Raw genomic sequence first — 24,453 nt, 5'->3', positions numbered from 1 at the left:
ACGACTACCAGTGACAGGCTAGGAGACTGGTGCACGCTAAAATGCGCGTTTTTTTTCGTCTTTTTGTCTTTTTCCATTTATATGAAACAATATTTTACCAGAAGGTTGTAATTTGAAATTTGGGTGTCTCCCTACCTATATTTTGGAAATTTAATGATTCGAATTATATAGAAATTATTGCATAAAAATGTCAAAACGCAACAACATGAGAGATAGTGAGTGATACGGGCCAAGCCTGAAATAGGAGATTCCCCACACTTGCCCTGATGAGTGATGAGGCTCTGATGTTACATTATTTATGATCATGTCCCCACACTTTTGATTTCTTTTCTATTGTGTCCCTCTGTTTCTTTTTTGCCCCACCACCTCCTACTTTCGTATTAGATTAATCGAACGATCTAATAATTACATATTTGTCTTTTTCTTATTTTATTACTTTTCTATCTTTTTCTCCTTTCAATCACGTCTTACTTTACTGCAATAACATTCATGACCCCCACGTTTCGAATGTATGTTTTTTTTTTTTGGGATAAAGTTTTCGGTAAAAATGCAAGAAAAATAAATTAAAGTTTTTATTAAGATGTACCACTAACTAACTAATAAATATTCAGTCATGCATTTTACCCATTTGCATCGTGCGCAACGATGCACTCAAACTCGTAGTTTGAAAAAAAAAAAACTTGGTTAGGGTTACTACTACTTTACTAGCTCTTCCTGCTTTTCAATATGGAACAGTATCACAATCTGACGGTAATATTACTTTAGAGGGATAAAAAAAAGTGTAATATAGTTAAGAGATTGTGCTTAGATGTGATTGCCTTGATGACTAGAGTCATTAAAATAAATTTGGATCGATCTTAGTGTACCAAAGTAATTACGAAAGAAAAACAGAGGATGAAAAGTAAGTAAAGAGGTGGCCAAAAAATGCCGAATTGGGATGAGCAAGATGAGGTAAGCAGCGACCTTGTTTACTTCTGTCACACATTGTCAATGATCCAATTGCATCATCTTTGTACTTGTGATCAATACATATTCCCTAATTAACTTTCAAAATTTTGCTACAATAAAAGAATCACATATGATTTAACATCACAAATAGATCTATGCATGTCGCTATAACAATCCAAACGAATTTGTAAAAAGAGTTAATGAACAATTTCGTGTCTTTCACTAAAGTGGAGGAAGATTGGATGATGGGACAAATCCAATCTTATTATGCGTTTTTGAACACTGTTTCAATATTCTTACATAATAATGTATAAAGCATAATAAAGGAGAGAATTGGGGAAACCCATTATTAAAATAGAATCATCTTCCCGATAATTTGTACCGCATACAAAAATTTGGATATATTTCTCTTCTCAACTTTTTTCTTAGTAATGTTTGTTTCATCATTTGGCCGGGACCATATTCTGATATGCATAAATTGCACCAATTATAAAATGCTTTATTCCATTGAAGTCTTACAAAAAATTATTGCAACTTTTTTTTGTCTGTTACAGGGATGCTATGTGACTAGTTCAATTAATGTGTAGCAGAACAGTAATAGTTGTGCATATCCTAGCAGCAATGGAGCCTGAGTCATCATCAATCATAAATTTAATTAGTGGAACTTGAAGTCATTAATATAGCGTTTTTAAAAAACTGAAAACTTGATGAATTTTATTACCAACTCCAACTGTACTCGATAATTATTTAAACTGGAAAATGGAGTTAAAAATAAAGGGGAGAAAAAGAGAGAGAGAGAGAGAGAGAGAGAGAGAGAGAGAGAGAAAGAAGAGAAGCAGCAAATCTTCGTCGGAGTGCGTTTATTATTCGTCCGCGATTACCCATGGCCTTATATAATATGGATATATGGTGTCGACCTGATTCTTCCACGTTCTATAATCTTTTTACTTCTTTCTTTACCATTCTTGTCAAAGATTAAAAACACACCAGGACTGATACACTCATACACACATCACAGATATAAGAGAACTGAAAATTACATGACGTGTAGAAGAAATACAAATTGAACTGAGGGCTTTAGTGGGTTAGTAGTTTACTAGTTAGATTAGTACACGATTTACTGTTTTTGTTGTCAACAGCAAAAAAAAAAAAAAAAAGGAAAAGGATAGTACACAACAGAGATTGTGTAATTATGGATCAACCGATAATAATAAACAAATGGAACAGATTAGGAATGGCTTTATGTGATTATAGGCCCAAAAGGCTAAAACTTTGAGCCCATATCCAAAAAGACTTTTTTGCAAGACTTTTTTGCACCCTTTATGCTAGGAGTATCTATTGCACTTGCTTGTGTGGCGTTGATGGAGGACTGTATGTATATGTTGCTCATATTTCCGAGTAAGTTGGTCCACCCCCCTTCAATGCAATTGACAAAGAACATTGTATCGATCAACAACGAGGTTTGTTGCTCATACTAATTGTAAATGTTCCTTTGTTAGATACATATTTGCATATATTGCATGAGACCTACCAAGTAGTTAAAGGCATATGCAGTGTGCACATTGTTATGTTATATGCCTCGAGATACAGCTTTTGTTCATGGAAATTTTCAATATGCATCTGTTTAGTTAGTAAATGGTTGATACACGCAGACCCATGTATTGTGTGATGTGACATTTTGTTTTGGGCTTCGAGAATACAAGAAAGTGGAAACCCCACAAACCCCTCATTTCCCAAGAATAATGTAGAAAAAAACCTAAAATAGTAATCGTAGTTAAATCTTTCTAAAATTTAATTAGCAAGAATATTTGATTATCAAGACTATAGCACAAATATTTAGGCATGATATTACTGATTTTGAACTTGCAGTTCGAACACTTATCTTCTTCTCTCTTAACTTTTACCTTCAAATTGCGTCATTTCATCAATTTCTTGATTAAGCATTAGCATATACACCTAATCAGCAGAATTGACTGATGTACGTACTACCTAGTGATTGAGTAATAACCCTGATCACTTTATTTATAAAAAATAGCTATCCGATTTGATGAAAGGCACGTTTTCCGAGAAAAATAGAAATCTAGAACCGAAGACATATCTCTCTCTTGTGTGTATTCCTTTTCCTCTGTTTGTGTCGTCAATAAACACACATAAAGTTAAATTTAATTACACAGACATGCAGAATCATTGTCACCCTATAGGCCTATACTAGTCATAATTTCTTAGAAAGTGACAAATCGAGAAATCAGAAGATTTTTTAGTTAAAATAAAAAATGGCTTGAAATTAAAATGAATATCCTGCATCTTCCAGCCAAGCACTTGCATAATTGACCAAAGTATAAATGAGAAAAAAAAAAAAAAAAAAAACTGAGTTTAAGTAGTTTATAAATAAAACAAGTTATGTACGTACTTGAATGAATGAAGTATATTTGAGATCATACTTCTAAAATGTAAAATTTATGAGAAGAAAAACAGAGAAAGTGATATAATGTGACAAGGAGATTGAGCCATTTCCGCCAATATCACTACTTCCCAAACCGTCAACACAAAGTTTTTTTTTTTTTTTTGGGGGGTTTAATAAGAGGATTAAATTAAAGAAATAAAGAAAAAAATGAATCTGATCAACGACATTTGAAAGAGTAATGAAACTAATTATTCTTCTTCTCTAACGAAAATGTTCTTCTTGAGATCTCCATCATTGTTGCAGCATACTGATAAGTACCCTCCATTCTTTTCTTCTACCAAAAACAAAGAGAAAGGAAAAACAAAATTAGATAAGACGTAAAGAACACTAACAAGCGAGAAAGAGAGAAGAGTGGGTTTTGGTGAATACTAATGATGATGAAGAAGAAGAATAGTGTGTGAATCAGAAGACAAGATAAGGATACATGTTTGCTTCTCCTTCTTGCTTTTGTCACCTTTTATGGATTCTTCTCAGCTTTTTTTGCTTCTTTTTATTCGTTTCGTCTGAGAGAAGCCTCCTTTTGTGTAAAACTTACCTTCTCTTTCTCTCTCTCTCTCTCCCTCTCTCTCTCTCTCTCTCTCTCTTTGTCCAAAGCTGTGGCCACTAAATACGACTGTCATAAATTTTCTGATTTAGTAAATAGACTTTATTTGGTAATTAGTTTTAAGCAGTTAAAAATTAAAAAATTCTGTAGTTTTGCTGCAACCAATCAGCATGTGTCAAGTCTCTCAAGTGGATTTCCGAAATGAGGTACATTTCGCATTTACAATAGTCATACATTTATCAAGTATTTTCATGTGAAAAATAAGTTATTAATTTATTCTAAAATTTAACGTAATCCCTAATGATTTGGGTGGAAATTAAAAGACTCGTTAGTATATTAGTATATACTATACATCATTGTAATACTAACTCCAATCTGTCGGTGTTCATAAAAATAAATCAAACTATATCCCCGGTAGAATAAAACCGGTTTGCATCTATTCCGAACTAGTTTTAGTTAACCGGTGGTTATATAGATGATTATTATGTTAGTCAACTTCCCACTAAACTCATTGCTAAGTTTCTTACTTTCTTTTGATATGTTACACTTAATAAAATAAACACTGCATAGAGAACTGAAAAAGTTCTATAATTCTAGAACATGTGCTCCCTAACCGAGGCTCGGTTTTATCGAGACGACCACCAATAAACCCTATACATAATTTCATATACACTTTTTTGTCCATAAGACACCCGGTGTTGCATAAGAGAAACACGTACACTAATCTAGTTAAGCCGAACCGGTCTTGAAAGTAATTAAATTGGTAGGTGTTAATTATAGAGATATTTCGCAAAATGATACATTTTCAAACATAATTAGAAAACACATATATTTACTATTTATAATTGAAAAAACATATTTATTACTGTTCAACTATATTCACAGTCTTTTTACCATTTATGACTCTAATTAATTATATGTCATGCTATTGTTTCTCATTTTCTTTCATTTTTTTATTTTTTAAATAATTGTTAATATAACTTTTTTTAGAAATTTTTTTAGATACAAAATTTCTTTACAATTTGATATAAATTTTGTTTAATAATTTTTAAATATATTATATAAACATTTTGTATCCGTACACATTTTTAAGTGTACAGATGTCTATACACCTTATTAAGTGTACAGATGTTTGTATACATTATTAAATGTATAAATATAATTTTTACAAAATCATTATAGTACAAACATCTAAAACCCTAAAAATTAAACAAATTACATCTGTATATTTAATATGGTGTATGGATACACAATTTGTAAAAATATTTAACATTATCAAACAAAATCATCAAACAAAATGCATATCAAATTGTAAAGAAAAAAACATAGATTTTTATATATCTGAAATTTTTAAAAAACACAAATTTTAATTAGCCAATTTTTATGTTTTTAGATATTATGAAATATAATAATGAATAAAAAAAACCCTTTCTATACTCTTTTTGTAATCTTTCTCTCCATCACTATGTTCCACTCAATTTTCTATCTTTCCCTGCCTCTATCTCACACCACCCTATAGTGAAGGTATATTTTTTATAATTATGTTTAAAAAATGTACTAATCTCCTAACAAACCCTTGATTGATTATATGCTGCTGAAGAGAAAGATCTCAAGGCGAAAGAGCGACACGTGTACGGCAATGGTAAGAAATAGCTAAAAGAATAGAGAGATAGAGGTTGAAAGCACGTAGGCTTCTTCTGAGGTGAAATGACAGAGCAAAGAAGGTAAAAACAAAAATAAAGAGATTTACGAATGAGACAGAATGTCTGAGGAAACGTCAGCTTCTTCTGTTTATTGGCTCTTTCACTTCTTAAAACCATATTTTTGTTTGTAGGTCTTTGTTTCCTAAATCCAAGAAATAATTTAAAGCCCACATTTGAAAGAGTGAAACATTGGCACCAAGATAAGTCACTTGGTTATCCATGTTGGATTTTGTTCTCATTTTATAGTTTCCCCTGAAATTTATATGATTTACGTCTTAACAAGTACAATAAAATGGTCGTTCGAACTAACAAACATATTATGGACCAAAAAGGTTAAAATTTCCTAACCAGAAAATGCTGCTGGTCTGGAATAAAAAAATATTGCGGACCACAAATTTTAAACTTCGTAACTATATTCAAAACAACAAATAGTAAAAATAAAAGACCTTCCACGTTAAACTATAGTTTATATAAGAGTTACACAATCCCAATATATACCATATCCAAACAAACAATTGCACATGATAATATAACTAATTACATAAAAAAAAGGTCAGGAAAAAGGGGTGAAAAGAAGAAGATCTTAAAAAAAGGAAAGTTGAGAACAGCATTGAGTGAGAAAAAGGATTCAAATTTTTTAACAAAAGCCAAAAGATTCGAATCAGAAATTTCATCATCATACAAGAAAACGAACTTTGCATGTGTACTCTTACATGGTTCTTTTTCTTTTCTCATGTTTATCCTTTGTTCTTGATTCGCTTTCTCATCTTTGTTTTGTTTATTTTGTTTGGACAATTTTTTAGTAGTACTGTTTTTAGATATACTAATAAATATAAGTTGGAGAACAAAAGAGACTAAAACATACTTTTATCTAGAAAAGACGACTCTTTAAGACGATATTAAAAAGTTGATGCTTAATCATATATATATGTATACGTCCAAATCCTGAAGATTTACTACTTGAAACAAGGATGATTTTTTTTCTAAAGAGGTTGGCTTTGTTAGTGATGGGAAGCCTAGTTGTTTTACCTTAGCCCTGGATCAACTTGCCAATATATGTTTGTCGACCGTAATATGAAGCCCTTTCCGAAACCTAAAAGGTCCACGACATTGCTCCAACTGGCAAGTAGACGTAATATTTCTTTTTAACAACAGATGGATCGGATATGTACGAAACCGGAAAAGTTTAGGGACTACATTCGAATTTCATCTTCGTAGTTAATTAATTTGTTTGACGTAGCTAATTCTTTATACAACGGGATACTTTGGACAGATATATATATATATATATATATATATATATTTAATAATTTAAAAACGCGAAACTGAGAAATGTCAACCCTTCTTGGAACGGCGGAGAAATAGTCAAATGTGCGATAGATTTTGCAACAAACCTTTCGTATTTTGTTTTAGTTAAAGGGGTTAATATGTTTGTTTCAGTGATGCAACTCGGAACGAAGGATGCACATATTTTCACATAGAATCAAAAACCAAATCGTTTTTGAAGAGTCGGTGCACGCAACGTATGTTTTTCTTTTGAGATTTAAGAGTGCTGTTAGTCGACGTATCGAAAAAGTACCTATTTCTTGTTTGTTTCTAGTTTCTACTAACATCGATAACTTTAATTTTAATAATGACCAATTTCCAGAATAATAGGTCAAGTTAAAATAATATGTTCAATACAGTTGTATAAATTAGGTACAATTGCTTTTGTTTGTGTGTGTGTTAAAAGTGATTTAGACAAACCAAAAATTAGAAGGTTAAATGAAAAACGAGTGTAACTAAAATGCGCGTCATTTTAATTGCTTTTGGCAGGTGACCCAGTGTAATAAATAACTTCCTTACTAACAATTCCATATTATTATTGGTTGTCCACATCGGCCCATGTTATAATAATAATGCTATAAAATTGATATCCATGCTCAAAATGGTCAACAACGGTTGCCCACCACTGATTAATTTACCTCTATAACTTTATTTCTGAATAATAAAACAAAAGATTTGTATCACTTTCTATTTTAAAAATAGTTTAATAATAATAAAATTCAAAATATTACAGTAGTACATAAAACGTGGGAAATAAAAATAAAAACCAGTAGGTAGGTCGACCAAATCCAGTCTGATATAAATTACACACCATACGTACGTTAGTTGTTTCATCTCCACTGCTCTCTCTCTCTCTTTTCTAATCAAAAACTCACTGTGTAATAATTTTTCATTCGCCGGCAAAAATGGTGGAACAGAAAAGATTCGCTCTGTTTCTTGCGGCTTTGGACTCAGAGTTCGTCAAGAAAACGTACGGGGGATACCACAACGTGTTCGTGTCAACGTTCGGGGACGAAGGAGAGCAGTGGGACTCGTTTAGGGTCGTCAGCGGTGAGTTTCCCGATGAGAAAGATCTCGACAAGTACGATGGCTTTGTTATCAGCGGAAGCGTTCACGATGCCTTCGAGAACTATGATTGGATCCTTAAGCTCTGTGATCTTGTCAAGAAGATCGACCAGATGAAGAAGAAAATTCTTGGCATCTGCTTTGGTCACCAGGTTCTTTTCATTCCTTTTTTTTTTTTTGGACTTTTTTTGTTGTCATCTAATTTTGACTTATTGGTTAGAAAATCAATTTTTATTAGTGAATTTGAATAGGTATATACATATAAACATCCCCTGTTTTTTATTTCATGATTTTTGTTAGTTCTAAGCTTCTAAATATTAAATTGAACCCATTTTTTTTGCATAATCTTGAGTGAAATGTTAATGATGCTCGTTTGGAGAAACACCTTCCAATTTATTAATGATTAATTGACCATTTCCGTGAAGATATGAAATGATCAAAGTACATCATCATCATTAATTAATAAACTAGTGGATCATTCAATAAGCATGACAAAAAAAAACTTAGGATCTCGAAAATGGGCTAAGGATTAAAAGATTAAGTATCTGATTAAGATTAAAAGGTAATGTATAACCTTTGGTATAATGTATCTGATTAATAAGATTAAAGATTCCCTTCCAACCGACAAAAAAAGGTGGTTTTGAGGGTTGTGTTAGTGTTAGGGATGATTCATCAAACCGCATAATGCACGTTGTTGATTAAATAATGTTTAGATCATAGCCAGAGTAAGGGGAGGAACAGTAGGAAGAGCAAGGAAGGGACCAGAACTAAAGCTTGGAGACATAACCATCGTGAAGGATGCGATTACGCCAGGAAGTTACTTCGGAGACGAGGTTCCTGAGACCATAGCGATCATCAAATGCCACCAGGACGAAGTCTTGGTGCTCCCAGAAACTGCTAAAGTGCTTGCCTACTCCAAAAACTACGAGGTGGAGATGTTCTCTATTGAGGATCATTTGTTCTGTATTCAAGGACATCCTGAGTATAACAAAGAGATTCTCTTCCATCTTGTTGATCGTGTTCTTGGTCAAGGCCTCGTCCCGGTTTGTTTTTTTTCCCTGAACTCTGATTAATTAGAAAAATTGCGAATTAATTATAGAACTTGGATACAGAGTATATATGGGTGGATTCTGGATTAAAATATTCACCAGATCGAATTAGAATAACTATAAACTAGGGTGTTGTTGATTAGTCATTTCAATTTAGTACACCTCATCACATGTGGCAAGAATCGAATCGAATGAATATAAAATGTTTAAGAATCGATTGAAATATTAATGAGAAACAAAGTGTAGAATATTTCTAAGAAATATGAAAATTATGTATGCAGCAAGAGTTTGCGGATGCGTCAAAGGCATCGATGGAGAAGAGGGGACCAGACAGGAAGCTTTGGGAGAAGATTTGCAAGAACTTCCTCAAAGGCATGCAGAGTTCCGACTAACGTAACTACCAGATTACCTATTTGGCGCTCTTGTCATATTGGAAACATTTATGGATTTTTATTACTTGCTTCATATTCCTGTTCAATAGTAGAATAACCTATTATTAATCTCCAGCGTGACTTATTTCTGTGTTATACTTTAATACCTCTAATAAATGAATTAAGTAACTAAATTATTTAAAAACCTATAAATACGGTTATTCTTTTTGTCAACAACTATATATATATTCTTAATAAGTCGAGTTAAATAAGTCTGATCAATTCGAAGAAACATTGTTTACGGTTGAACACGAATGGTGTGTGGAAAATTATCTGTTTTAGTATTACTTCGTTTACAAACAAAAAGAAAATAGAAAAATGTAAGAAACTTCTTTTACATAGTTCAGTTTCCTCCCGACATAATTTGTTAAATGAAATTAGAAAATATGATCAAAGAAACCTGCATGTACTTTCAGAATTCTTCTATTGATAACTTGATTTGCTGCTAAATCAATAGGTGTGGTTTTTAACCTACAGTTTAAAACACCCATAGTCTTAAAAAATGTTATGGTTTCATGCTCACGACACTATACACTACAGGTAGGTCAGTAGTAACGTAACATCGTTTTCTGTCGTTATATGTTACAATTTTGTGATAATGCTATAGTCTTATTTATAAACCACAAAAAAAAAAAAAAAAAAAAAAATCATACAGCAAACTGAAAATGATGGGACAATCATTATATGTTACAATTTTGTCAAAAAAATCATACCATACTGTTTTATCATTCTTCTTAACTTGGTGGGACTGTTTTGTGATAACGTGGTTTAAATATTGCATCTCGCTGTCAAACTTTCATTTGATTCTTCACTTATGCTTGTCGAGTTATAATATATCACTTTGTGATAATTAATTCTGTAAGTTTAAAAATAATAATAATTCTGTAGAGTGTGTATATCTTACACTATTAGCAAAAGTGGATTTTAGCTAGAACGAGATTCCTTCTCTACTTTAATTATTTTAATTTAATTAAAGAAGCAAAAACATGCTTTTATTTTATTAGGATTAAGATGTATATCACACTAATTTGTGATAAGTGGTATTATGGATGTGTCACCATTTAAACTGAACTTCGCATAAATGTATATATGTATTATTTAACTTTTTTTTTTTTAATAAATATTAAATTATATTCAAAAGTAGAAATACTTTGGTACAACTAGTGCATCAGGTGCTAATAGAGTTTGCAGAATAGAAAGTTTTAACACATTACAATACTAAGGCCGAGTGGCAAACCAAGCTTGCAGTCGTGTAGCATAGCGTTGATCTCCCATGAGTCCAATGGCTAAGAGGTGATCCCTCATATGGCGATCAATCTCGTGGATGAGACAGGAAGCGGGCCGCGGTGACTCCCCATGCTTCCTGCCAAAGGCTGTAGACTGTTATTTGCAGAACAGAGCAAGCCAGAAACCTTTGTAGTCGATGTCCCCAATCATGGCAAGCATATTTAACTTTTTTGCCATGACTAAATTAATGGAGCTCCGACAGAGATATCGAGATGCTCTCTCCCCTCCGGAATTCTCTCTCCTCCAGCTAGCTAGAGATATCCGCCACACCATGAATCTCGTGTTTTATCAATTCTCCAGATGTCAATAATTCATCTCAAACAGTGTATTTTTCTTTAAAACAGAAGATGTCTATTCAATATTTATTTATTCAAGTTTTTTTTGTTATTATATAGTTTAATTTAGATCCAGGCTATTCAATAGCAATTTTAGAATTTTCTTAAATTATGAGTCTATTATTATGCACGTGAAAAATAGGATCAAACTAAGTTTGTACTGTAAGAAACAGCTCACTGTGATTGTGTAAATCCAAAATCATTATGTTCTGTTAAAGGTGAATCCAAAATGTTTTAGGACCAGAACCCTGTTCTAACGACCCGATCTGCTTTCCTTAATTTTGGTTTTTCTATTTAGTTGGTAATGTATTATTTCTTTAACACATGATTCTGCGTAGTCGTGTTTCTTTCAATTACCCTAAGTTCTCTAATAAAGATCCACGCACGAATAGAAAAATAAAAAGAAGAAGCTAAGCAATTTTTAAAAAAATATATATATTAGGTGAGATTTAATTTTAAGCTATTCATTGATTCATTTACATATATAAAAATGCACATAACATTCTTTTAGTAATAAACCTATCATTCACACTTACGATATATTCACTTTTTTTTTTTTGTATGCGCGTGTGTGTGTGTGTGAGCATGTGTCGTCTATCAAATATCAATGATTGGAATTCACAAAGAATCGCAAAAGCCAATAAATACGCGTCGCGAGAAACACGTGGGATATTATTAACATGATGCGAACTAATCACACACTACTGGTGGTATAACAACATTAAACAGGGAAATCCTAATCGTTGTCCAGTTAGAAAAAATGGATCTCAGTTAGATACTTTGATGTATACGTTTTCAACATTTCTAATCCATAATAAATTCAGTTGCTAAAAGAATGTTATGTGCCTTATACAGTAATTCAAAACTGTTTTGGTCAATAGACCAAACCGATCAAAACCGGTTCTTATAGACCAAACCGATACTGTTGTCTAGCTCCTCCTTCCTACATATATGCCCTAACACATTCTCAATTCTCTCACCATCAATAACATCTCTCTCTCTCATAATGGTGAAGCAGGTAAGACGATACGCTCTGTTTCAGGCCACGCCAGATTCTGAGTTCGTCAAGGAGACGTATGGAGGCTACTTCAACGTTTTTGTGTCGGCTTTTGGAGACGAAGGAGAGCAATGGGATCTTTTCCGTGTGATCAATGGCGAGTTTCCTCGCGACGAAGATCTCGACAAGTACGAAGGATTCGTCATTAGCGGGAGTTTACATGACGCTTTCGCACAAGAGGATTGGATCAGTGAGCTTTGCTCTGTTTGCCAAAAACTTGATGTGATGAAGAAGAAAATTCTTGGCATATGCTTTGGTCTCCAGGTTTTGATATTATTATATATTATCATCCGATGGCTTTTTTATATATATATTTTCTTTCTATTATTTAATACATTGCCTACTTAGTTGATCTAGAACATATAGGTTTTTAATTACTAAGGAAGTAATTCACAATATCTTAAAACGCTGCTACTTCATAATCTGTTTTGTAGACTAGTGCCGGACTAGATAAATTTAGTTTTTAATTTAATTAATTTTTAATTTCATTCAATTTTCAAGTTAATTAATTTTATTCAACTTTTAAGTACTTTATTAGTATATTAACATGCCTTCTAGTGCTATATGAACTACTACGTTTTCGCATTCGCGTGGAATATATATACTGAGAACAATATAAACCACCAAGCGGAATTCTGTTTTTAAAAGTGAAAATGTTATGCAGAAAAAAAAAAGTGAAAATGTTATTACATTATATTTATATGTAACTACTGTGACAATGGAAAAGAATATATACCAAATAAAAGACTGGTAAAGAGGAAGACTATATAATATATATTTTTGAACTTTGTAGCTTATACTCAATTATCATACATCTTCGTTTTCTTGATGGGTCACCACTCAATTATCATATATCATAGCCAGAAAAAAAATAAGGATTTTAAAGAGATTTTAAATGATATGTATAACAAAAGGTATTTGGATAAATAATCTTGATAATATATTTACTGGCATCTAGTAAGAATATAGATTTACCAAAGAAAAAACGATTATAGGTGGCTAGTTGAATTAGTTTCATCAATACATGGTTATAAATATAGAACTAATTAACTCTCAAAACTTATATCTTACGTTTTCATTTTCTTGGATTTAGATAATATGTAGAGTAAGAGGTGGAAAAGTGGGAAGGGCTCTTAGAGGACCAGACTTAGGCCTTCGTAAGATAAAAATCGTTCAAGAAATGATCGAACCGGGTGGTTACTTTGGTCAAGAAGTTCCCGAGGATTTGTTGATCATAGAATGTCACCGAGACGAAGTAATTGAGCCTCCTGAGTCGGCCAAAGTCATTGGATTCTCGGACAAATGTGACGTCGAGATATTCTCTGTGGAAGATCATTTGTTTTGCGTTCAAGGCCATCCTGAGTACAACAAGGAGATTCTCTTGGAGATCACTGATCGTGTCCATAAGACCAAATATATCGAGGTTCGCTTAAAACGTCAATCTTCATTTGGTTTTAATCCTATATTATACATATATAGTTTAATTTAAATATATAATATTTTTTTTGTAGGAGGAATGTGTGGAGAGAGCTAAGCGTACGATACAAAAGATCGAACCAGACACGAGGCGTTTGCACATTCTTTGCAAGAATTTCTTGAAAGGACGAAGCCACTTGGTTTAAGTACTAATTAATACTCTATATCAATAATGGTCTTTCATAAATCCGCTACGTTTGTGCAAGTTCAAAACTACACTATAATATGGTATAGTGATCACATATCGTGATCACGTAATGTAACAACCTACACTTTAAAATATATTACGGATAAATAAAAAAAGCTCAAATAAACAATATTTCTATTCTCTAAGAAATTCCTTTTTTTTTTTTGCATTGCTTATAACTTGTTGGATATTTCCACCATCATATATAAGTGATGTGGGGTGGAGATATTGCAATGCCACAATATTTATGTGGTCAAAGTAATTACATTTCTTAATCCCAAGCTAGAAAAGGAAAAGAAGTGGCAGTGATTACGATTCTTTTGTCGTTTGTTTTTTTGGCAACACTAATATTTCAGTTTGGCACCGGCCAGTTACTACAACTTACAAAAGAGATAATTCAAACCAAAAAAGCATTAATAATTTAGTGGGAAACGTACAAATAAAGTAAGTCTTAATAAATCTATGGTATAAAAGTCTTAACTTTTTTTTTTTTTTTTTTGGTAACTCGAAAAAAATATGAATGATAATGTACCACACAACACTAATCTCATAACCCCATGACTAAAAATATGAATGATTTCTAGAATTAGACAGCTATTGAAAACACCTCACGTTTTCTCTAATCTCTCCATTAACCGTTTTTTTTTTTCTATTTAACCAAAAAAAAATCTCACTTGGCGTGTGTGATCGTGTTCTCTCCGTCGTCTCTTGGTAAATTTCCCAAATCTCTCTCTCGTCTCCATCATCCGTAATCTCTGAAGAAGAAGAAGAAGAAGAAGAAGATGGTGATGGTGGAGCAGAAGAAGAAGAGGTTTGCTCTGTTTCTCGCGACGAGCGACTCCGATTTCGTGAAGAAGACTTACGGTGGCTACTTCAATGTCTTCGTTTCGACTTTCGGCGAGGAAGGTGAGCAATGGGATCTCTTCCGAGTCATCGACGGTGACTTTCCCGATGAGAAAGATTTAGACAAGTACGACGGTTTCGTCATCAGTGGTAGTCCACACGATGCTTTCGCCGACGCCGATTGGATTGTTAAGCTTTGCGAGGTTTGTCAGAAGCTTGATGAGTTGAAGAAGAAGGTTCTCGGCATCTGTTTCGGCCACCAGGTTTCTTGTATTCACAATTTCCTAATTTTGGATCTGATTTAGGGTTTTAGAAGAATGTGTAATTTTTGGATCTGATGGCTATTGTGTGTAGATGAATGATCTGATTTAGGGTTGTTATTGTTGTTGTTGTGATCAGATCATTACTAGAGTTAAAGGTGGGAAAATAGGAAGGGCTCGTAAAGGTGCAGACATGGGACTTAGAAGGATTAGCATAGCTAAGGACAATGAAAAGCTACGAGGTCACTTTGGAGGGGAGGTCCCTGCATCTTTAGCTATTATTAAATGTCATCAGGACGAAGTCTTGGAGCTTCCTGAGTCTGCTACAGTTCTTGCCTCTTCTGAGATTTGCGAGGTAGAGATGTTTTCGATTGGAGACCACTTGCTCTGTATCCAAGGGCATCCTGAGTATAACAAAGAGATTCTGTTTGAGATTGTGGACCGTGTCCTTAATATGAAGCTTATGGAGGTTTGTTCCTTCTTCTCTATGATCTGTGTTCGGCTAGATTAACAATTTGGAATGTGTCTATGTCCTCAATGTTGTTAACTTATCAGTATTGTAATGTGATTATTGATCTTTTCTGTTTTTTGATTTCAGCAAGAGTTTGCGGATAAGGCAAAGAGTACAATGAATACTGCACAACCAGACAGGGATCTATGGCAGAAGCTCTGCAAAACCTTTCTCAAAGGTCGATCCGAGCAAGTTTAATTTGTTATCATTTCTCGATGATCCTACAATTTACTTTGTATTTTTTCTTTATCAGACAGAAAGAGATGAATAAAACAATCACTGTCATTTATATTACCACCTTTTTCTTTATCTTCTTAAATCTTAATGTTGTAGCACAAATCAAACAATAAAATTCAATCTGAGTTATACAAGTTAAACGCGTTCATAGACATTAGTGTTTTTTTTTTTTTTTGTAAATATGGTCAAGAAGGATCATCAGCTGAGAAATCAGGCTCTGAAGGCTTCTGATATTTCACAAGTTCTTTTGTAGACTTTGCTTCAATGCGGTTCTTGTGAACTTTACGAAGTGCATTTGCAGCAAACTTTGACGCCAGGAACGTTGCCCTGATGCTAGTAACCGATCCTTCTCCTTCTTCTTCTTCTTCTTCTTTCCTGAGTTGCTCAAGTTTCTTCTTCTTCACGTATCGTCGCCACGCTGCTTGTATGAAAATAGCAGCCCAAGTCCTCCATTGTTGTGAGTAGAATCTGAATGTGTGCTGAACTTGCCTGCTATGTAGTCTCCTAAACTGGCTGGCAACAAATTTGAGCTCATCGGCTATCAAAGCAAAAGCCTCTACTTCAGTTAGTGCCTTTGCGGTTCTAGTAGAGGACGGTAGGTTGGAACCGGATTTGGGATCAAGTGCCCATGTCAAAAGCTCTTCCCCACAGAAATCTCCTTCTTTAAGCAAACTGCGGTTGAAGAAACCGCTTCTCCCACCATCTGTGGTAACACTCTCAAGCCGACCACGGATAATGAAGAGCATCTCGTTGACCGGGTCTCCTTCCCGAACCATATAAGAGTTCTCTGTGTAAAGACATGGCTTCAACCGCTCACAGATTGCATCAAGCAGCCTCTCATCCATATTCTCAAACAGTGGAACCTTTCCATTAGAAAAAAAAAACAAGATGACTTCATTTATGAATCAAGATTAGAGAAAGGCTTTTATAATAAGATTTGACTTACCCTCCTAACCAAAGCCAGACAGAGATGGCGTTTGATATCTCTTCTCAGGTCTTTTGGGAGGTTCTGAACCAAATTCTCTTCATCTACTCCGCGTGTCTCCAACCATTTGTACTGGTCATATCGCCTGACCCGTTCCCGCAGTTCCGGTGGAAGCATTCGATGATGCATCCACTGTTCTGAATCACGTCTTTTCACTCTCATTTCTTCAAGTCGGATTGTAAGAGATTGAAGATAAGTCTGCATGTTTCCGATGAGAAGAGCAAAGAGAAGAAGGCCAGCAATGGCAAGTGCTATGGAGAAGATAACCTCTCCAGGGTATGTACTGGTTTCAAGCCCTTGACCAAGAGTGCTGCATTTGACATTAACGAGGTTAATAATGCAACAGACACTTGTTATTACAATGACAGTATAAGAAAAGACAAAAACTCTTTTAGCATTACGTACCTGAGATTCTGAAGTCCCCACCATAAACAGAAGAAGTACTTGGAGACAAAGCTCTTAGATGAGACAATGCCAGAGGACAGGGCTCTTAAGTAGATTCCAAAATCGAAAGGAGGATTATCACCATCAGTTGTATTAACTGGACAATTTATTTGAAGAACAGAGTCTTTGATGGTACTCCAAGCTGCATAACCATCCATCTTTTCATTACCACAAAACAAGAAGTTTCTGGTACAGTTGTTCTCACTAATACTGCAAACCTTGCTCCAGCATCCATTATAGCGTTCTAAGGCCAATAAGTACCATAAAGCCCCAACAATCTGATAAAACAAAAGTGCAAAAACAATAGAGTTAAGAATGGATTTTTCGAGGATATAAGAGGAAAAGGTACCAAAAATAATAAGTACTAACATGACTTGCGAGCATGTAGAGTAGTAAATAATAAGCTGCACCAGCCCAAGCAGTTTCAGCAAAGACACCAGCTGTTCTCTTTAACTCTGAGCTCAAAGGATACAACCGAATGAATCTCGGAATGTATTGAAGTAATATGATAGATCGCAACGCCCGCTTTGTTGCCAGCACACTTGCACCTTTAGAGGTGTAAAGAAATCTCCAAACTACAATCTGACAAAACCCAACAAATAACATAAACTAGTCATCAACGTTTGAAAACAAGAAAAAACAATGAAGATAAAAGAACACTGAGGAGACATATCTGTTAATTTTACCTGTGGAAGTGGAAGCACAGAGAGAAAGTCAATTATGAAGTACTGCTGCAAATACCGTTTAGCTATCTGTGCAGGGTCGATCACAAGCTCGCCACGCCCAAATACACGGGAAGAAGGGGCGACAAAAGCTGTTCTAAACCGAAGAGCCATGTGAAAAAGATAAAACACATCGATAACTGTCCGCAGCGTAGTAGCTATGATAGCCAATCTCCGGTCTATACCAATACATTTGTCATTATCCTTAACGAATGGAAGATACAAGAAGAGAGGATCCACAGACACAGCGAGAATGCAAGAAGTAACAAAGAGCTTGTTGCAGAGCAAAAGAAACTTGTCCTGTGGATCAAAAAACTTCTTCTCTGAAACTTTAAGATCTTCTGGAAAAACCGCCCTCGAAACCCCCAAACCAATTGATCTTCCTAGAGACCAAAGACCTTTAGAACCTCTCCTAAACCCTTTCTTGAAAGAACCAGAAGATGCATTGTTGCCCTGAGAAGCACCACGTGTTGGTCCTTGTAGATTGAGTGTGCATCTGTTTAGACCTGCATCAGAAGTCTGGGAGTACCTAGAATCCATACTATCCAACCTGTGAAGAACAAAATAAACTAAAGATATACTTTTATTTTCAAATCTGAAGTAAAGGAATGGCCTTTTTTGGGCTAAATTGTTATCATCATCATGGTACCATTAATGTGATCAACCAATATACAATAATGAGAATCATTTTATACCTTACAAACTTCTCTCGTTGGCCACTGATAACTTGTGATTTCACTGCTTTTTGGGCACAGTTTAACATGCTTTTTTCCTTGTGACTCAACTCATGAATCCCAAACCTGTTTCCTCACACAATTGTAATAAAACAAATTATGATCATAACCATTTTTGAAGCACCAAACTCCAAAAAAAAAAAAAAAAAAAAAAATCAATATAAAAAAACCAAAAAAAATGCGATCTTTGTTTCTAAATTCCCTCTTAAAATCATTTTCCGTTAATGGGTTTAGAACATAAACATCTAAAGACTTCAAAGGAGACAGTTTCAACATCAGAACGGCACAATCTCAAAAAAAAGGAAAAATTGTCAACAAAAATCTAGTAAATTGAGAAGTACAAAACCAACATCATTCCTCCACACAATGATAGACTAAGAAAATTGAAAGGGAATGTAATGATATACATACCGTTGAAGAAGACGAAGAAGAAGAGGGAGAAAGACGGTTGAAAGAAGTCACAAGCCGAATCAGACGGAGACGAGATGGATGAAGAAGAAGAAGAAGAAGAAGAAAGTGAGAAATGGTGGGAGGAGACGAAGAAGCCGTTTCAGACATAACATTGAAAATAAAAATTTGATTTTGAGAAGAAGAAGAAGAAACTGAAAGTGTCTCCGTGCCGTCCGGGTCGGGTCCACCCGCTCTTTCTGCCGTCACGTCTCTCATCCTTTTCAACGTTAGTATATAACTATTATCTATACACTGAAATTGTTATGTAAGTAAATCAATTGTAAAAAGTCTATTTAAAAAAAAAAAAAAAAATTGTTTCGCATTGAACGTCGTTAACAAGTTATTTTTAATTAACTTTTAAATGGTATCTAATCATTCCACTATGCTACATAAGTATATGTGTGGTAGCTGAAAACAAACATCGGGGAATGTTTTTGTCAATTTATCTATATGGGATTAACAAAATATTAAGAATAATATAAAAAAAAAACATGTGCAAGACTGTAAAAAAGTAAAAGACTAAATAAAACTCTATTTTTTCACTTTTTAACATTCCACTTTATTTTCTTTTTCTTTCATATAATCATTCAACACTCATCTAAATTTTGAACACTATCATGGATTTATTTAATAAATTCAACACTCTACCCCATAATTTTTATTTCATATTTGTTTACATATACTTTTATTTTTGTGATTGCATATTAATAACAATTAGACTAATTTTAAAATATCAACTAAAATTGAATTAAATTAAATTAAATTAGTAGAATTTTGCGTGGAATTATTGTTGGAATTTCGATACGGAAAAGGAAAATTAGTAGCATTTGAATAGGATTATTGTTATAATCCAATTCACAAAAAAAAAAAAAATCAAAGATAGAAAACAAAAGTTTATTGGAGAATAATAAAAAAAATATGGTAGAAATGGTTATTTATTTATTTGTCTGAACGAAATGAACCAAATGTCTATTTATAGAGTTAAAAAAGTTATAAATTTTAAATAGAAAAACATTATTTGTTATATAATAATTGATCCTAAATAGATATGACGAGATAAAAATCTCTAAAATTAGAACTGTGAATTACAATTTAACGAGAGTCATAATCTTAAAGAAAAAAACAAAAAAAAACTTTCATTCGTCCAACATGTGTGTGAAATACACAATCCAATCAATATCTGACACCCAACTCTGTTTTTTTTCAATTCAACACTGATTAATCCACATGATTTTTTTGTTTTTTCAACAGTCTCATTGTGAAGATTTAACAGTTGGAATATAAATTCAACAGTCTCATTGCACATAGTCTAAGAGTCTTAATTGTAAGACCCAATAAGGCCATAAAAAATAGAGGAAACTTGATCAAGAAACTTGAGATTGTGTTTACTACCTCAATAGACCTAACCGACCATCCTTACTCCGTCTTCCTTCTAAACTGTACATTCAGTTATGCTCCCATTTGAAGTTGACTAATGTGATTACTGATAAAAAAATAATGCGTTATTAAAGGCATTATGTCTTTAACCGAAATAAAAATAAATAAGTCACACTTATGTCAAATTACATACCCATTTTTATTATGCTAGTCATCATAGATTAAACGAGAAGACTAATACGGATACAACAGAAGTTCTGGATACTGAATATAAAAGTCACATGACGATCTCCGGTTTCACAGACGCTTGCTCTTCGATAACAGAGCCGCTGTTGTAAACCTCTGCATCGGCAACATGAACATCTTTGCCAAGAACCGTTACGTTAACAACCCGAGCCCACCTTCCAACAGTCGAATCCCATCCGACGATACTGTTAGAGATGCACGCATGTTCCTTGATCCAAACTCCACGCATTACAGTACAACCCAACAATCTAACACCTGAATCAATCACACATCCCGGACCAATCACCACATCAGGTCCGATCAAGCAACCTTCTCCTATGACCGCACTTTCATCGACAAGAACATTCCCAATTATGTTATCCCCTGTAACCAATACCTGAGAAGCTTTCTCTCTTAGAGAATTCAGGTACAAGCTTTGCCCGGTTATGTAATCTTTCGGTTGACCAATGTCCATCCAAAAGCCAGGTAGGACCATCGCGCAAAGCTTCTTCTCTGCGGCTATCTTAGGGAATATTTCTTTCTCAATCGAAGTCCGTCTCAGCTCTATCCTGTCGAGAACAGATGGGTTCAGGAGGTATATCCCAGCGTTTATCTTGTTCCCCACAAAATGTTTCGGTTTCTCTACGAAACTTTCAACTCTCGCAGTAGCTGCTTCCATAACCACCACACCATACTTGGAAGGATCATCAACCTGTTAATATAGAAGGCACGAAGTATCAAAGTTATTAACAGATAAATGGTTCAACTTCAAAAAACCGCATAAAATGTTATTTGTTCACCTTGGTCACCATAATTGAAGCTTCAGCGTTGTTAGTCTTGTGGAATTCGATCATCTCGAGCAACGGGTATTCGCAGATAACATCGCTGTTTAGTACAAAAAAGGGTTGGCCTGATTCATCGACAAGCTTATCCCGAGCCAACGCGAGAGGCCCTGCTGTCCCAAGCGGTTCAGTTTCCTGGGAAAACGTAATCTTAATCTCTAGCTTCTTCTCATATTCTTTCACAAAATTTAACATGACCTGAGATATAAAAAATACCAAAAGAGAAAGGAGGAGGATGAATAATTTACACGGAATAATGAATCGTAAGATTGTGGTTACGGAAGATAGTATATGTTACATCTGGTTGTTGATGATTGATAGCTAACACAACTTCAGTCACTCCAGCAGCTTTTAGAGCTTCAATCTGCGAATGCATCATAATGAGAACAGAAGAAACTGGGAAAATTAGAGGTGCACCAAGGAATCAAATACAAATGATGAACGGTTACTACAAAATACAAACACAAAAAGAAGAAACTAATAATACAACATCAGTCACTCCTGCGTCAATCAAACTGTGAAAGAAGAAGAAGAAGAAGCTACCTACCTGATGCAAAATCATGGGTTTGTTTCCAAAATCAACAAGTGGTTTGGGCATGCTGAAGGTAAGTGGCCTCAATCTGGTTCCGAATCCTCCAACGAGAATAAGAGCCTTCATTCTGCACAAATATATATATAATCACATGATCATCTACTCTAATCTGAAATTATGGGTGGTGAATCAACAACAAGAACTGTGTTCATGATAAAAAAAAAAAAAAAAAAAATTATTTAATAACAATTGTGCAATCTAGAATAGCGAATGAAGAAAATTATCCAAAGCCAGAGAAGGGTGACTTAGAAATTCTGGAAAATTTAGCACAAACTATTTCTGAACACACAATGGCATCTATGAATCAACTTAAAGTCTACATCTTTCACCAAAACCTATATATATATATATATATATATATATAATCAATCCAAGCTAACACTACATCAAGGGACTCAGATTCAAGCAAACAGATCGGTAAACAAAACTAAGAATTCCAATGAGAAGAAACAAAAAAAAAATGAAAAGGAAAAACAAAGCATTATTTTTCGGAAGAGATTTAGTGAAACTCACATGAGAGTTTTGGAATGTGCACAGATCTGGAAGGAGACGCCTTCTGGGATTATAGTTGGAATCACCGATCGGGAAGGAGTCTGTCTCCTCCTGGGAGGCGTGTGTAGTTTGACAATGCGGCCAAGACTGATTGATACGCACGGTACGATAAATCACCTCTATAAACCCACGAGATACTTCAATAGAATAAATAAATCAATAAATTATTATTATTATTTTAAAAACGAAAAAAAAAAAATACATATATATATATTGCGGTTTAGATGTTGGTGTTAGTCAACATTAGTCGTGACAAGTATTTATATAATGAATATTTTAATATTCTTTTATATTGTTTGTCAAATCAAAGCCGGATCTGACTAAAATTTAATAATATCTCGAACCTCAATCCATTGGATGATTGGATCGCCGGAACGATCCTTCCGACTATAGGTCAGTTCTTTTTAATTTATTACATAATATTAAAGTTGTATGTATTTGGTAACTGGTAAGATCCTTCCGACTTGGTTTTTTATTTGGTAAGATCGATGAGATCGACCGATCAAAACAGTCTAGACAATAAATCAAGATTATGGAAATAATAAAATATATGATTATAGAAGAATCACGAATGTGATGGAATATTGTTGATAAACGTCCAATATGATAATTTAGGAACTTTACCATTTTTTTTGTCGACCAAACAGATAATTATATAAGAGTTTACTGGAAGTTTACCATTATTTTAAATGTATAATTAATTTAGATTTATCTTAGATCAGAAAACTTTGTTCTCATGAGATTCTAATGATAATTCTTGATAAACAGTTTGTATTCCTTACTCTCATCAATTTATTAGTTTTATTGATTTTCCAATACTACTATCCCCTTCATAATATATATATATATATATATATATATATATATTTCTTTGTTAAACCCTTCATAAAATTTTTAAAACCTAATAAGATATGGTAAGCTTTAATTTATAAATGAAATTACGTTTGCAAAAGAAAAACAATTAGTTATGTAGCAAAAATATTGTACTGTAGTAATTATTGTATGAAAAAATAAGCTTTTGTAAAAAACAAAATAAAAAGATAGAAAATCAATAATTCAGGACAAAAAGAGTTGTATTGATAATGGGGGACAAGTTTGCTATATATATATATATACATATATGTTGACTGGGTTTTAAAAATTGACCACTGCTTTTGGAGGACTTCTGTTGTTTTGTTGTAAATGAGACACTTTAACTCATAATGATTGATTTACGGATACTTCTGGCACTTCGCGGATTGCAGATAAGAAGCAGAGAAAAAACCATAGATAAATCATAAAGCCAACTGACAGTATTTGTCAATTCTTCATATTTAGTTAGAAGTCTTAACGGAAGAAACGGGGAAAAAGTCAGAATATCAACTAAAGGATGTTCTTTAAAGTCAGTATGTACTAAATAAATGCTAAAAACTCTATTATGAACTATGAAGCAAATATCAAAACGTTGATATCAGACCAAAAGAAATTTAAACAGTTAAAATTTCAGATTACTGTTTGTAATAATTCCTCTATAAATTAACAACCAAGTTACACAGATTTTTTTTTAAAATTGTAAGAAACCATTTCTAATTTCATTAATGAAATATATACAATCAAACTGGATTTATAAGTTGCAATATGTATAACTTTTAAATGGTAAAATGTTTGTATTAATCTAATTTTATGACCGAAACTTCTTTTCTGGCATATCTCTTTAAGAACACCTCCATTGGGAGGTTATTAAGAGCGTCATTAGTGGATTACCTCTCCTAAGTTACTCTCAAATTAATCTATCATATAATTAATACTAATTTAAGTAAAACAACTC

At 33.6% G+C, this 24,453-nt stretch overlaps 5 protein-coding genes and 1 long non-coding RNA gene across 7 annotated transcripts; 3 read left to right on the top strand and 3 right to left on the bottom strand.

The window, feature by feature from the left end:
• Window positions 1-3,358: 3,358 nt before the first annotated feature.
• Window positions 3,359-4,032, bottom strand: LOC104717144 (uncharacterized). The gene is made up of 2 exons (XR_756178.2): window positions 3,782-4,032; window positions 3,359-3,686 (listed from the first exon to the last, which is right to left on the bottom strand). It is a non-coding gene; the product is annotated as an uncharacterized LOC104717144 (long non-coding RNA).
• A 3,674-nt stretch (window positions 4,033-7,706) lies between these two features.
• LOC104717142 (gamma-glutamyl peptidase 1) lies at window positions 7,707-9,675 on the top strand. Its single transcript, XM_010434675.2, has 3 exons — window positions 7,707-8,202; window positions 8,764-9,093; window positions 9,381-9,675. The coding sequence occupies exons 1-3, from the start codon at window positions 7,891-7,893 to the stop codon at window positions 9,489-9,491; spliced, it is 753 nt and encodes a 250-aa protein (XP_010432977.1). The 5' UTR covers window positions 7,707-7,890; the 3' UTR covers window positions 9,492-9,675.
• A 2,219-nt stretch (window positions 9,676-11,894) lies between these two features.
• Window positions 11,895-14,022, top strand: LOC104717141 (gamma-glutamyl peptidase 2). The gene is made up of 3 exons (XM_010434673.3): window positions 11,895-12,473; window positions 13,303-13,632; window positions 13,721-14,022. The coding sequence occupies exons 1-3, from the start codon at window positions 12,159-12,161 to the stop codon at window positions 13,829-13,831; spliced, it is 756 nt and encodes a 251-aa protein (XP_010432975.2). The 5' UTR covers window positions 11,895-12,158; the 3' UTR covers window positions 13,832-14,022.
• Window positions 14,023-14,096: 74 nt separating this feature from the next.
• Window positions 14,097-15,857, top strand: LOC104717139 (gamma-glutamyl peptidase 3). The gene is made up of 3 exons (XM_010434671.3): window positions 14,097-14,978; window positions 15,115-15,444; window positions 15,574-15,857. The coding sequence occupies exons 1-3, from the start codon at window positions 14,655-14,657 to the stop codon at window positions 15,682-15,684; spliced, it is 765 nt and encodes a 254-aa protein (XP_010432973.1). The 5' UTR covers window positions 14,097-14,654; the 3' UTR covers window positions 15,685-15,857.
• LOC147935796 (putative cyclic nucleotide-gated ion channel 9) lies at window positions 15,751-19,276 on the bottom strand. Of its 2 annotated transcripts, none has more exons than XM_087468894.1 (7): window positions 19,020-19,276; window positions 18,570-18,674; window positions 17,839-18,424; window positions 17,522-17,734; window positions 17,114-17,430; window positions 16,670-17,018; window positions 15,751-16,586 (listed from the first exon to the last, which is right to left on the bottom strand). In XM_087468894.1, the coding sequence occupies exons 2-7, from the start codon at window positions 18,635-18,637 to the stop codon at window positions 15,909-15,911; spliced, it is 2,211 nt and encodes a 736-aa protein (XP_087325020.1). In that variant the 5' UTR covers window positions 18,638-18,674; window positions 19,020-19,276; the 3' UTR covers window positions 15,751-15,908. The 2 variants fall into 2 exon arrangements, with proteins under 2 accessions (XP_087325020.1, XP_087325021.1); XM_087468895.1 differs by having other exon boundaries at window positions 17,839-18,443; window positions 19,020-19,272.
• Window positions 19,277-20,560: 1,284 nt separating this feature from the next.
• LOC104717137 (putative mannose-1-phosphate guanylyltransferase 3) lies at window positions 20,561-23,022 on the bottom strand. Its single transcript, XM_010434669.2, has 5 exons — window positions 22,608-23,022; window positions 22,050-22,161; window positions 21,801-21,866; window positions 21,461-21,700; window positions 20,561-21,372 (listed from the first exon to the last, which is right to left on the bottom strand). Exons 2-5 carry the CDS (start codon window positions 22,158-22,160, stop codon window positions 20,713-20,715), a joined length of 1,077 nt encoding a protein of 358 aa, XP_010432971.1. The 5' UTR covers window position 22,161; window positions 22,608-23,022; the 3' UTR covers window positions 20,561-20,712.
• Window positions 23,023-24,453: the final 1,431 nt, after the last annotated feature.

The sequence above is a fragment of the Camelina sativa genome, chromosome 10 (genome assembly GCF_030686135.1).
Source record: "Camelina sativa cultivar CO46 ecotype springtype chromosome 10, ASM3068613v1".
Taxonomy (NCBI): Eukaryota; Viridiplantae; Streptophyta; class Magnoliopsida; order Brassicales; family Brassicaceae; genus Camelina; species Camelina sativa.
This window is presented reverse-complemented; position numbering and strand designations above follow the sequence as displayed.